The following is a 15,308-nucleotide window of genomic DNA, read 5'->3' as shown; positions in this document are numbered from 1 at the left end:
GGGAAAAGCTTGTCCACATCAACTCTGTCTATCCCTCTCATCATTTTAAAGACCTCTATCAAGTCCCCCCTTAACCTTCTGCGCTCCAGAGAATAAAGACCTAACTTATTCAACCTATCTCTGTAACTTAGTTGTTGAAACCCAGGCAACATTCTAGTAAATCTCCTCTGTACTCTCTCTATTTTGTTGACATCCTTCCTATAATTGGGCGACCAAAATTGTACACCATACTCCAGAATTGGTCTCACCAATGCCTTGTACAATTTTAACATTACATCCCAGCTTCTATACTCAATGCTCTGATTTATAAAGGCTAGCACACCAAAAGCTTTCTTTTGCAGAGGGAGCAGAACCCTCTTCTGTATCCTCTCTAAAACCTCCATATCCTTCCTGTAATGAGGCATAAACGTCACACAACGCACTGTAAAAGACCCTTCAGCAAAACATGAAAGGCCGGGCACCATCTGTGGAGGGAGTGGATAGGCGACATTGTGGGTCGAACCCTTCTGCAGACCCTGCATGTACTATCGCAGGTATTAGTGTAGATGGGACATGTTGGGTGGTGTGGGCAAGTTGGGCCGAAGGGCCCTTTTCCACACTGTGTCCCTCTATGACTCTATATCTGTTCTGAACATGAAACCAACTTAAACTTCACATCTGCCTGCATGTATTAATGATGATGAGAGAAAAATTTTGATGAGAATTTTTTTTTTTTCACACACAGAGAGTGGTGAATCTGTGGAACTCTCTGCCACAGAAAGTAGTTGAGGCCACACAGTTCATTGGCTATATTTAAGAGGGAGTTAGATGTGGCCCTTGTGGCTAAAGGGATCAGGGGGTATGGAGAGAAGGCAGGTACAGGATACTGAGTTGGATGATCAGCCATGATCGTATTGAATGGCGGTGCAGGCTCGAAAGGCCGAATGGCCGACTCCTGCACCTATTTTCTATGTTTCTATTTATATATTGATATATTTGATTATTGATTATTGATATATTTACCCTGGGGGTTCGGCCACTCCTTGGGTTATCCCCCCCTCGGCTCTCGAGGGACAGGGACAATTGTCTGACCACGGGGTCTCCCCGGGTCCTGCTCGCGGGCGTTCTGTGTGTTTGCCATGATTCATTAAAACGACTCCTGAACCTGTCTGGCATCTGGCCTTGTCAAGAATTAAGAGTGGCTCATTGTCATTTGTGGACCAATAATGCAATACTGTAGACAAAAGTTGTGGAGAAACTCAGCGGGTGAGGCAGCATCGATGGAGCGAAGGAAATAGGCCACGTTTCGGGCCTAAACCCAAAGGGCGAAGGAAATAGGCAACGTTTCGGGCCGAAACCCAAAGGGTTTCGGCCCGAAACGTTGCCTATTTCCTTCCCTCCATAGATGCTGCCTCACCCGCTGAGTTTCTCCAGCATTTTTGTCTACAGTATTGGTTTATTGGCCTTGTTAGGCTGCAGCAAGTAAGAATTGTATTGTTCAATTGCTGGCACAAATGACAATGAACCACTCTTATTGCTTGCCAAGCGCTCTCTTTCCCTCACTCCCCTGCCTGTTCACTTCTCTGTCTAAAAGCCTCTTAAAAAAACGTTGCACATTATTTTCCTTCTTTGTGATGACCCTAGATTGTTGGTTAAGCTCCTCGCGTTGAAAAATAGAAACATAGAAAATAGGTGCAGGAGGAGGCCATTCGGCCCTTCGAGCCAGCACCGCCATTCATTGTGATCATGGCTGATCGTCCCCTATCAATAACCCGTGCCTGCCTTCTCCCCATATCCCTTGACTCCACCAGCCCCTAGAGCTCTATCTAACTCTCTCTTAAATCCATCCATTGACTTGGCCTCCACTGCCGTCTGTGGCAGGAAATTCCACAAATTCACAACTCTCTGGGTGAAAAAGTTGTTTTCTCACCTCAGTCTTAAATGACCTCCCCTTTATTCTAAGACTGTGTGACCCCTGGTTCTGGACTCGCCCAACATTGGGAACATTTTTCCTGCATCTAGCTTGTCCAGTCCTTTTATAATGTTACATGTTTCTATAAGATCTTCCCCTCATCCTTCTAAACTCCAGTGACTACAAGCCTATATAATTTATATAACATACAATCTACTAAGATAGTGTTTGTTGTTGCAGGAAAGTCGTCTTTGATTGTTGCTTTGTTCAGACTGGCGGATTCCGTGACGGGGACAATCCTGATCGACAACGTTGACATTGGCACCGTAGCTCTGGAAGATTTGCGAAGTAAACTCTCCGTCATTCCGCAAGACCCCGTCCTGTTTGTGGGCACAGTGAGGTAAGAACTCCGTGCATTCTCCACTAGTTAGACGGAGCTCTTATAGGGACAGCGGAGAGAAGGCAGGAACGGGGTACTGATTGGGGATGATCAACCATGATCACATTGAATGGCGGTGCTGGCTCAAAGGGTCGAATGGCCTCCTCCTGCACCTATTGCCCATTGTCTAAATCATCAGGACTTTAGAAACATTCAAACATAGAAATTAGGTGCAGGAGTAGGCCATTCGGCCCTTCGAGCCAACCGCCATTCAATATGATCATGGCTGATCTCCAACTCAGTGTTCCCGTACCTGCCTTCTCTCCATACCCCCTGATCCCCTTAGCCACAAGGGCCACATCTAACTCCCTCTTAAATATCGCCAATGAACTGGCCTCAACTACCCTCGTGGCAGAGAGTTCCAGAGATTCACCACTCTCTGCGTGAAAAAAGTTCTTCTCATCTCGGTTTTAAAGGATTTCCCCTTTATCCTTAAGCTGTGACCCCTTGTCCTGGACTTCCCTAACATCGGGAAACAATCTTCCTGCATCTAGCCTGTCCAACCCCTTAAGAATTTTGTAAGTTTCTATAAGATCCCCTCTCAATCTTCTAAATTCTAGAGAGTATAAACCAAGTCTATCCAGTCTTTCTTCATAAGACAGTCCTGACATCCCAGGAATCAGTCTGGTGAACCGTCTCTGCACTCCCTCTATGGCAATAATGTCCTTCCTCAGATTTGGAGACCAAAACTGTACGCAATACTCCAGAGTGTGGTCTCACCAAGACCCTGTACAACTGCAGTAGAACCTCTCTGCTCCTATACTCAAATCCTTTTGCAATGAAAGCTAACATACCATTCGCACACTTCTCTTCCTTCACACCGGGACATTGCGTGCAAACGTTGCTTGTCCAAGGCCAACAGTAATGTAAAAGATCCCACACATCTCCATCATGGTCTGTTCACTCTGCTGCCCACGGGCAAAAGGTATCGCAGTATAAGGAGCAGAATGGCCAGGTTTTGCAACAGTTTCTGCCCCCGAGCCATCAGACTCTTCAATTCCACATGTGCCATCATTATTATCTATTTGATCTTTTTATCCATTTTATCCTTTTGTTGTTTTATGCTGCACGGTGAGTCAGATGCAACAAAATTTCGCTCAGACTTGCGTTTGTTGGTGTATTTTTGAATGACAATAAGGTCTTTATCTACCATCGCTCGTTGTTCCACTGTGGAGGGAAGGAACTGCAGATGCTGCTTTAAACCAAAGATAGACACAAAATGCTGGAGTAACTCAGCAGGACAGGCAGCATCTCTGGAGAGAAGGAATGGGTGGTGTTTTGGGTCGAGACCCTTCTTCAGACTGAGAGTCAGTGATAGACAAGGACAGTGAAGGTGTGAAAACAGGACAAAGGGGATGGAGATCAAGGAAAGTGTAGACTAGATCATTGTTAGCTGGGAGAAGGGAACAGCGAAGCAAACAGAGATAAAATGTAATTGGAGACAGTAAGGTGGGTCGGAGAATTCGGAAGGGGGAGGGGTAGCATCTGTGGAGAACATGGATAGGTGACGTTTCACAGAGTGCTGGAGTAACTCAGCGGGTCAGGCAGCATCTGTGGGGAACATGGATAGGTGACGTTTCACAGAGTGCTGGAGTAACTCAGCGGGTCAGGCAGCATCTGTGGAGAACATGGATAGGTGACGTTTCACAGAGTGCTGGAGTAACTCAGCGGGTCAGGCAGCATCTCTAGAGCATTACAGACTTGTGTAATAGTCACAACCCATGTTCTAGTTTAGTTGAGTTTATTGTCACGTGTATCGAGCTACAGTGAAAAGCTTTTATTTTGCGTGCTATCCAGTCAGCAGAAAGACAATACATCCATCACCGGCACTGACCTCCCCATCGAAGGGATCTATCGCAGTCGCTGCCTCATAAAGGCAGCCAACATCATCAAAGACCCACACCATCCTGGGCACACACTCATCTCACTATTGCCACCAGGTAGAAGGTACAGGAGCCTGAAGACTGCAACGTCCAGGTTCGGGAATAGCTACTTCCCCACAGCAATCAGGCTATTAAACCTGGCTCGGACAAAACTCTGAACATTAATAGCCCATTATCTGTTATTTGCACTTTATCTGTTTATTTATTCATGTGTGTATATATTTATATAATGGTATATGGACACACTGATCTGTTCTGTAGTCAATGCCTACTATGTTCTGTTGTGCTGAAGCAAAGCAAGAATTTCATTGTCCTATCAGGGACACATGACAATAAAACACTTGATTACATTTGGCCCATTTACAGTATGTAGATGCATGATAAGGGAAGAGGGTTTAGTGCAAGGTTCTCCAGAGATGCTGCCTGACCCGCTGAGTTCCTCCAGCACTTTGGGTCTTTTTTCATAATCCAGCAACCGGCAGTTCCTTGGGCCTCCAACGAGTTAAGATTTTCAGGCTGTTTTATCAGCGACGTTGGCTGTATCGAGCCCAGCCCCTTTGTTCTGAATGTTTGATGGTTCTTCACTGAATCTTGCAGTATCTTACTCAAGTATCACTGGTATTCAAATCGCTGACAAAAATAATTGTTGGTTGTATTATAAAAGCCTCCCTCCCCTCAGCCCCCGAGGCAGCCATGCACATATAGTCCGCTGCCTTCGATTTATCCACAGAGCTGAATAAAATCCTCTGCTCTTTCCACAGGTACAATCTCGACCCCTTTGGGAAATATAAAGAAGATGCAATTTGGGATGTCCTTGAAAGGACATACATGAAGGAAATGGTAAGTTTAAAACAATTCAAAACCATCATTAACGCTCATTAATATTGATAAGGCACATAGTTTCATTCTAGTAATAACAATAGATGCTCGCAATGTTTAATCGTCTTGGATGCTGTAGGTGTTGATAAATAAATTACTTTGATAACAGCTCACGGTTTGAGCAGCAAAATACTATTTACTTCAGTGCGATTTGTAGCTCATATATTATTGTATAATCTCTCAATACGGCAGCTTGCAAATGTGGGACATGAATATGTTTGTGGGAAAAATGATATTGCTTTGCCATCTGCTTAATATCAAACCATCGCCACATAAAATGTTTCTCAAACAGTCCAGTCCGCATATCATCTTAACTCTTCAAATGTAAGACACGGTGGCTCAGAGTTAGAGTTGCTGCCTCACAGCGCCAGAGACCCGGTCTCGATCCTGCTGTCTGTACGGAGTTTACGCATTCTCCCTGTGACCACGTGGGTTTTCTCCAGGGTCTCCAGCTTCCTCCCACACTCCCAGAGCGTGCAGGTCTGTAGGGTGATTGGCTTCTGTAAATCGGTGTGGACTTGGTGGGCCGAAGGTGCATGTCTAAATTAAAATTAGACCCTGCCCCTGTCCCACTTAGGAAACCTGGAAGGAAACCACTGGAGACTTTGCGCCCCACCCAAGGTTTCCGTGCGGTTCCCGGAGGTTTTTGTCAGTCTCCCTACCTGCTTCCACCACCTGCAACCTCCGGCAACCACCTGCAACCTCCGGGAACCGCACGGAAACCTTGGGTGGGGCTCAAAGTCTCCAGAGGTTTCCGTTCAGGTTTCCTAAGTGGGACAGGGGCATAAGCTTGGTAAAAATATCCAATGTTGAAATTATGGACACGTTTTATTCTGTCATTTAGTTTTTAGTTTTTTTAGAGATACAGCATGGAAACAGACTCATTGGTCCATCGAGTCCAAGCCAGCTATCGATCACCTTCTCACACAATGTTATTCCACTTCCATATCCACTCCCTGGGGCGATTACCAGGAGTCCAATTAACCTACAAACCCGCACATCTTTGGGATGTGGGAGGAAACCGGAGCACCCGGAGGAAACTGCGCTGAGGCCTAATGGCGGAGCTGGCGACCTCGAGGCTCAGGAGTCAGAGCCCGCCAGGACTCGCCCTGAGCTCGCTGACGTGAGGACGGTCCAGCTCGGGGCTGGAACAGGGTTTCCGTGAGGGGCTGTGATGCTCCCGTGAGGGCGGCCAGCACGAGGGAGGAACGGTGCTCCCGTCGGAGTTGCCGAGCTCGGGGAGGTACGGCGCTCCCAGCCCGAGGGAGGAGCGGCGCCCATGTCGGGGAGGCCTGGCGCGAGGCTGAACGGTACTTACGCGAGGGCGATCCGGCTCGGGGCTGGAACGGTGCTCCGGTGGCTGGGACGGCGTTCTGCCGGCAGTGACTTGAGTCCGGGGTTCGGCCGCGGGCCAGCGGCTGCGTTGGCGGGACTGGTGGGCGGCAGCTTCGACCACCCCGGGCCGCGGTGTTGAGCCGCGGGACTGTTTTAACATCGCCCGGAGCGCAGAGGGAGAAGAGGAGGGAAGAGACTGCAGACCCTAAGACTTTTGCCACCATCACAGTGAGGAGATGCTGGGTGGACTCACTGTGGTGGATGTTAATATGTGTTTATTGTTGTTTTTTTATTGTATTGTATTGTATGTATGACTGCAGGCACGAAATTTCGTTCAGACTTCGGTCTGAATGCCAATGAAACCCTGTAACCCTGTAAACCCACGCAGTCACAGGGAGAAGGTGCAAACTCCACACAGACAGCACCCTGAGTCAGGATCGAACCTGGGTCTCTGGCGCTGTGAGGTAGTGACTCTACCCATTGCACCACCCTGCCTTATTTAGCAAAGTACAATTCAGATACTCACGTACTTTGGAGATTAGCGCGAATCAGAAAATCCGCGGACAATCCAATTGAAATTTACGGGATAAACGCTACACTTGGGCTGAATAAGGAAGTTATTAAAAATGCTCATTGTAAACACTTGCCTATTCAAAGGTGACTAAGCTCCCTAAGAAACTGGAAGCGGTGGTGGTGGAAAACGGGGAAAACTTCTCGGTGGGAGAACGTCAGTTGCTGTGCATGGCCAGGGCGCTCCTGAGGAACTCGAAGGTAGGAGAATCCCAACTGGGAAACAGAAGGAACCGCGGGTGCCGGAATCTTGCGCGGGGCACAATGTGCTGGAGGAACTCAGCAGGTAACTGCTGCGTCGCTGAGCTCCTCCAGCACACTGTGCTCAAAACAAGCTGGAAGTTAGACAGAAGGAGGTGCAGGAATAGGCCATTCGGCCCTTCGAGCCAGCACCGCCATTCAATGTGATCATGGCTGATCATCCCCAATCAGTACCCCGTTCCTGCCTTCTCCCCATATCCCCTGACTCCGCTATCTTTAAGAGACCTATCTAGCTCTCTCTTGAAAGCATCCAGAGAACCTGCCTCCACCGCCCTCTGAGGCAGAGAATTACACAGACTCACCACTCTCTGTGAGAAAAAGTGTTTCCTTGTCTCCGTTCTAAATGGCTTACTCCTTATTCTTAAACTGTGTGGCCCCTGGTTCTGCACTCCCCCAACATCGGGAACATGTTTCATGCCTCTAGCGTGTCCAAACCCTTAACAATCATATATGTTTCAATGAGATTCCCTCTCATCCTTCTAAACTCCAGAGTGTACAAGCCCAGCTGCTCCATTCTCTCAGCATATGACAATCCCGCCATCCCGCAAATTAACCTTATAAATCTACGCTGCACTCCCTCAATAGCAAGAATGTCCTTCCTCAAATTAGGGGACCAAAACTGCACACAATTGTGATGTGTCGATTGGCCTAATTCTGCTCCTATAACTTTATGACCTTATGAAGTGCAGAAGTTGGTTTACATAAAAAAAGACACAAAGTGCTGGAGGAACTCTGCAGGTGACTGCAGGCCCGCTGAGTTAGCTCAGTTCAAAACCAAACTGGAACTTGGGCAAAAGGAGGAGGTTAGAGTGAAAGGAATAGCGGAGGTGCAAGGAACTGCAGATGCTGGTTCACAAAAAAAGGACACAAAGTGCTGGAGTAACTCATCGGGTGACTGCAGAGCTGCCATGCCACTCCAATAGAAAACAAACTGGAACTTAGATGAAAGGAGGGGGAAAAAAGGAATGGAATAATGGAAAAAGACACAAAGTGCTGGAGTAACTCAGCAGGTCAGGCACCATTCCTGGAGAACACAGCCAGCTGATTCGGGGCAAGACCCTTCTTCAAAGGAACAATGATATTGCCAAGAAAAGATTCATAGCTGTAAATAGTCGCAGACCAGCGTTTGATTTCAGGTTTTGGTGTTTGGAAAACTGGTTGGGTAAGTGTATAGTTGTGAGGTGAATAACATCATGAGAGGAATAGATGCACAGAGTCTCTTGTCCAGAGTAGGTGAATCGAGGACCAGAGGACATAGGTTCAAGTTGAAGGGGAAAAGATTGAATAGGAATCTGAGGTAACTTTTTCACATGGAGATGAGGAGAAATTTCCTTAGTCAGAAGAATGAGGGGGGAAACACATTGAAACGTACAGAATAGCGATAGGCTTGGATAAAGTGGATGTGGAGAGGATGTTTCCACTAGTGGGAGTGTCTAGGATTGGAGGGCACAGCCTCAAAATTAAAGGACGTTCTTTTACGAAGGAGATGAGGAGGAATTTCTTTAGTCAGTGGAATTCGTTGCCACAGACGGCTGTGGAGGCCAAGTCACTGGATATTTTTAAGGCAGAGATAGATAGATTCTTGATTAGTATGGGTGCCAGAGGTTATGGGGAGAAGGCAGGAGAATGGGGTTAGGAGGGAGAGATAGGTCAGCCATGTTTGAATGGTGGAGTTTACTTGATGGGCCGAATGGCCTAATTCTTCTATCACTCATGATCTTATGACTCCCATTAATCCCACAAGGCAAAGAAAAATATCTTTCACATTTACACCATTTTATTTTCCTTCTCATAACACGTTTTCCATAAAATGTATTGCTTTTGAAATAGCAAAACACAAAATGCTGGAGGAACTCTGTGGGTCAAACAGCATCTGTTGAGATGAATGAACATGTGACGTTTCGGGTTGAGACCCTTCTTCACAATCATTTTAAGAATCTGAAGAAATCATCTTGTCCTTCAATAGGTTTTACTGTTGATAAGAGAATTTTTTTTTGCAAAAATTAAATGCAATAAATTGGGCAATTTCACCATGTTTCTCCCTCTGCCCTGACTCTCATGAGGTCATAAGGTCATAAGTGATAGGAGCAGAATGAGGCCATTCGGCCCAGCGAGTCTACTCCGCCATTCAATCATGGCTGATCTATCTCTCCCTCCTAACCCCATTCTCCTGTCATTTTCCCCGTAACCCCTGACACTCTCAGTCTGAAGAAGGGCCTCGACCCAAGATGTCACCCATTCCTTCTCTCCAGAGATGCCGCCCGTCCCAGGCCTGTCCCACCAGCGTGCGATTGCGTGCGTCTAACGCGACCAAACGTGGTGGCTTGAGGCGTACGGTCCCACTTCAAACCGCGGAGGCGTATGGAGTTGTGTGGGGCTGGTCCCGACATCACTCACCAATCAGAGGCGGGCCGACTGAATTTGGACGTCGCACGGCATTGGGCGGTGATGTCATCGCGCAACACCACACGCTAGGCGTACGCCATCAAGACGCTGCGTACACCCTCAATGCGCCAGCGGGCCGACAGGCCGTTGGCGCGCGGAATATTCGGACAGTGCGGGATTTTCGGAGCCCCGTGCGATTTGGGGACCAGCCCCGCACAACTCCATACGCCTCCGCGCTCGGAAGTGGGACCGGCCCCGCGAGGCCGTACGCCTCAAGCGACCATGTTTGTTCGCGCTAGACGCGTGCAATCGCATGCTGGTGGGACAGGCCCTTTACTCCAGCATTTTGCATCTGCGAAGGATCGATGATGTCTGTTACTATCTTCGGACTAATTTATTGTGCAATGTATGTATCCATTAGATAATAGTGTTGGATGAAGCTACATCCTCCATCGATTCGGAGACTGATTCCTTGGTTCAGGACACCATCAAAGAAGCTTTCAAAGACTGCACCATACTAACAATCGCACATCGGATCAACACCGTTCTGGAATGTGACAGGATACTAGTTATGGATGATGGAAAGGTGGAATATATTCTCAACAATATCTTTGTTTTTGATATCGATATTATTGCACAAAGGCGCCTAGCTGGTGTTTATTATTAACTAACAGTATCTACAAGACCCCGGTCACCTCCTCTCCTCCCCTCTCCCATCAGGCAAGAGGTATAGGTGTGAAAATGCACACCTCCAGATTCAGAAGGTAGACAAAAATGCTGGAGAAATTCAGCGGGTGAGGCAGCCTCTATGGAGCGAAGGAATAGGTGACGTTTCGGGTCGAGACCCGCAAGGGTCTCGACCCGAAACGTCACCTATTCCTTCGCTCCATTGATGCTGCCTCACCCACTGAGTGTCTCCAGCATTTTTGTCTACATTTGATTTTTCCAGCATCTGCAGTTCTTTCTTAAACACCTCCAGATTCAGGGACAGTTTCTTCCCAGCTATTATTAGGCAACTGAACCATCCTACCACCAACTGGTCCTGATCACTTAACTAAATAGTTAAACTTAAGCTAAGCTCAAACTAAGCAAGAATTCCATTGTCCTATCGGGGACACATGACAATAAAACTCTCTTGACCTCATTAGACAAAGTCAGCATGGATTTACGAAAGGTAAATCATGTCTGACGAATCTTATAGAATTTTTCGTGGATGTAACTAGTAGAGTGGATAAGGGAAAACCAGTGGATGTGGTGTATCTGGACTTTCAGAAGGCATTCGACAAGGTCCCACAAAAGAGATTAGTATACAAACTTAAAGCACACGGTATTGGGGGTTCAGTATTGATGTGGATAGAGAACTGGTTGGCAAACAGGAAGCAAAGAGTAGGAGTAAATGGGTCCTTTTCACAATGGCAGGCAGTGACTAGTGGGGTACCGCAAGGCTCAGTGCTGGGACCCCAGCTATTTACGATATATATTAATGATTTGGACGAGGGAATTTAATGCAACATCTCCAAGTTTGCGGATGACACGAAGCTGGGGCGCAGTGTTAGCTGTGAGGAGGATGCTAGGAGGCTGCAACGTGACTTGGATAGGCTGGGTGAGTGGGCAAATGCATGGCAGATGCAGTATAATGTGGATAAATGTGAGGTTATCCGCTTTGGTGGCAAAAACAGGAAAGTAGATTATTATCTGAATGGTAGCCGATTGGGAAAGGGGGAGATGCAGCGAGACCTGGGTGTCATGGTACACCAGTCATTGAAGGTAGGCATGCAGGTGCAGCAGGCAGTGAAGAAGCCGAATGGTATGTTAGCATTCATAGCAAAAGGATTTGAGTATAGGAGCAGGGAGGTTCTACTGCAGTTCTTTAGAGTACTGCAGAGGTCTTTAAAATGATGAGAGGGATAGACAGAGTTGATGTGGACAAGCTTTTCCCTTTGAGAATAGGGAAGATTCAAACAAGAGGACATGACTTCAGAATTAAGGGACAGAAGTTTAGGGGTAATATGAGGGGGAACTTCTTTACGCAGAGAATGGTGGCGGTGTGGAATGAGCTCCCAGTGGAAGTGGTGGAGGCAGGTTCATTGGTATCATTTAAAAATAAATTGGATAGGCATATGGATGAGAAGGGAATGGAGGGTTATGGTACGAGTGCAGGCAGGTGGGACTAAGGGGAAAAAAAATTTGTTCGGCATGGACTTGTAGGGCCGAGATGGCCTGTTTCCGTGCTGTAATTGTTATATGGTTATATGGTTATATAGTTGTACAGGGTCTTGGTGAGACCACACCTGGAGTATTGCGTACAGTTTTGGTCTCCTAATCTGAGGAAAAACATTATTGCCATAGAGGGAGTACAGAGAAGGTTCACCAGACTGATTCCTGGGATGTCAGGACTTTCATATAAAGAAAGACTGGATAGACTCGGTTTGTACTCGCTAGAATTTAGAAGATTGAGGGGGGATCTTATAGAAACTTACAAAATTCTTAAGGGGTTGGACAGGCTAAATGCAGGAAGATTGTTCCCGATGTTGGGGAAGTCCAGAACAAGGGGTCATAGTTTAAGGATAAGGGGGAAATCTTTTAGGACCGAGATGAGGAAAACGTTTTTTCACACAGAGAGTGGTGAATCTCTGGATTTCTCTGCCATAGAAGATAGTTGAGGCCACAGTTCATTGGCTATATTTAAGAGGGAGTTAGATGTGGCCCTTGTGGCTAAAGGGATCAGGGGGTATGGAGAGAAGGCAGGTACAGGATACTGAGTGGATGATCAGCCATGATCACATTGAATGGCGGTGCAGGCTCGAAGGGCCGAATGGCCTACTCCTGCACCTATTGTCTATGTTTCTATGTTTCTATGAGACCCTCAGACTACCTTTAATGGGAACTTACTGCCGTTTATCTTCCACTATACATTGTAACCTTTATCCTGTATCTGTCCACTGTGGACGGCTCGATTGTAATCATGTACAGTCTTTCTGCTGACTAGTTAGCTGGCAACAAACATCTTTGCACTGTACCTCGTTGCCTGTGACAATAACCTAAATTAAATTAAACCTTGCATGAGGATAGTTGAATGAAAAACTACAAGTACCATGAGATATTTGTTGCTGTAAAATTAAGCTATAACTATATCGTTAAAGAACAAGTAAAGGAGGTGAGGGGACGCTGTGACTGGACACACATCAAGTCAAGAGAGTTTATTGTCATGTGTCCCTGATAGGACAATGAAATTCTTGCTTTGCTTCAGCACAACAGAACATAGTAGGCATTGACTACAGAACAGATCAGTGTGTCCATATACCATTATATACGTAAATACACACATGAATAAATAATCTGATAAAGTGCAAATAACAGATAATGGGCTATTAATGTTCATAGTTTTGGCCGAGCCAAGTTTAATAGCATGATGGCTGTGGGGAAGTAGCTATTCCTGAACCTGGACGTTGCAGTCTTCAGGCTCCTGTACCTTCTACCTGAAGGTAGCGGGCAGATGAGTGTGTGGCCAGGTGTGTGGGTCTTTGATGATGCTGCCAGCCTTTTTGAGGCAGCGACTGCAATAGATCCCCTCGATGGAAGGAAGGTCAGAGCCGGTGATGGACTGGGCAGTGTTTACTACATTTGTACCCAGATTCTTGTTTAAAATTCACCTGTCGAGTCTAGTTTAGTTTAGTTTAGATATACAGCGGGGAAGCAACGTTTCGGACGCACCGACGAGAAGATCCTCACACACTAGCACGATCCTACACACTCGGGACAATCTACCAAAGCCAATTAACCTACAGACCTGCATGTGGGGAGGAAATCGGAAAGCCCACGCGGTCACGGGGAGAACTCTGTACAGACTCCGTACAGACAGCACCCGTAGTCAGGATCGAACCCGGGTCTCTGTGAGGCAGCAACTCTACCGCTGCCGTGGTTTTTGTTGTGAAATTAATAATCTAATTGTAATACAAAGGTACACAAAATTGCTGGAGAAACTCAGCGGGTGCAGCAGCATCTATGGAGCGAAGGAAATAGGCGACGTTTCGGGCCGAAACCCTTCTTCAGACTCTAATCTAATTGTAATATTTTGCCGTTTGTTTTTCAGGTTGTGGAATTTGACACTCCAGCGGCATTGTCACAGGATCAGAATTCCGTTTTTACATCCATGCTGGCAGCATCAAACAACATGAGTTCATAAATAGGGAGTGGAGCCAATTCAAACAGCTGGTCCTAATTCCTAATGAAAGATATTATGATTGGATCAGAAGAAGATTGATGGCAGGGGATTTGAGTTTTAAATGCTCTTATGGAGCTGGATGCAGTTACTTGAATAAATCAATCAATGTAACAGCGAATTATTTAGATGATCTAAATGTTTTGACTGTGGAAAGATAAATTGGTTCCTGGTATTATTATAATAATAATATTAAAATTACACATCATGGGTCTCTGAGATAATTTATTTCGTGAATTAAAACATTAGACGCACAGTGTAAAGGAATGTTGTGGATATTCATTAGTATATTAACCAGAGTTCTTAATTACAAATTGATGTTGATTTTGATGATGATGAAGAAACGCTGTTATCACTTGTACCAAACTAGGTGCAGTGAGAGTCACTTGCTTTGAAACAGTTAAATATTATTGATTGATACAAATAGATGTATAGATGCTCCTGAACACATCGGAAGCTCAGAGGGGATAGAGCCTTTTCTGTTGCTGCCCCGGCACTCTGGAACACCTTGCCGCTGCAGATCAGACAGGCCCCTTCACTGTCCATCTTTAAATCCTCCCTAAAAACTCACTTTTATTCACTGGCTTTCGACACTGGCTGAGACATTGTTCCTGTTTTTAGTGCTTTTAATGTCTTTTAATTTTTACTGTTTTTATAGTCCTGTGGTCTTAATGGTTTTAGTAGTTTGTAATAACTTTTTGTTGACTTCCCATGTACAGCACTTTGTGGTAACTGATGTTGTCTAAAAGCGCTTTATAAATAAAGTTATTATTATTATTATTATCAGTGATGTAACCTGGAGTCATTGGGTGTTTCGGGACTTTCAACATCACCCAGGCGACCCAGCCGTGGTTGATCAGACCATGACTTGTGTTCAGGTGGCATTCTCCCCTCCCCATGGCCTCCTCTCCTGATCCAGAGCCATCTCGATGCCTTCTCCGCTGCCTCTGTGGTGTTCTTGATGGCCCTTCTCCTCACCACTCCGTTGATGCCGAGCGCACTCAAGACCCTGCAAAACCTCTGCAGCAAACCACGATGGGCGTACACCTTGCCTTCCATCCTAGCTCATGGCAGTCTATGACCAGCTCTTCATACTTTGTCTTCTTCCTCTCGTGGGCAGAAAAAAAAGAACAACTTTCAACAAGGATGGGGTGTGTGGGAAAAGGGGGTGGGGGGAGGGGAGGGCCGATTTGCATTGTCTCAATAAATAAACGTGAAATAATCAAATTTGATTTTTTCATCAATGAGTATTTAAGGTGCTTTCAGGACACGAACCCCAACTAGTCTTCTGGATCGATGAAAACTAAATATCATCATCGATCACTTATTCTGTCAAATTCTTGAAACCATGAGAATTAATTGCCTGCATTTTACTAAAGGAGATGGTGATTGATTAGCTGCAGCAGTACGAACACAAACAGGACTGTTGGTTGATGCTGGTGC

The 15,308-nt window shown here is 46.1% G+C and overlaps 1 protein-coding gene across 1 annotated transcript in view; it reads left to right on the top strand.

The window, feature by feature from the left end:
* abcc12 (ATP-binding cassette, sub-family C (CFTR/MRP), member 12) overlaps positions 1-14,418 on the top strand; it is an 84,967-nt gene extending 70,549 nt beyond the window's left edge. The window contains 5 exon segments of the mRNA XM_055648386.1: positions 2,132-2,291; positions 4,975-5,053; positions 7,085-7,198; positions 10,065-10,229; positions 13,737-14,418. Coding sequence (XP_055504361.1) covers positions 2,132-2,291; positions 4,975-5,053; positions 7,085-7,198; positions 10,065-10,229; positions 13,737-13,829 — 611 coding nt within the window. The 3' untranslated portion in view covers positions 13,830-14,418.
* The last annotated feature ends 890 nt before the right edge of the window (positions 14,419-15,308 follow it).

This window comes from Leucoraja erinacea, chromosome 17, assembly GCF_028641065.1.
Source record: "Leucoraja erinacea ecotype New England chromosome 17, Leri_hhj_1, whole genome shotgun sequence".
In the NCBI taxonomy this organism is placed as follows: Eukaryota; Metazoa; Chordata; class Chondrichthyes; order Rajiformes; family Rajidae; genus Leucoraja; species Leucoraja erinaceus.
This window is presented reverse-complemented; position numbering and strand designations above follow the sequence as displayed.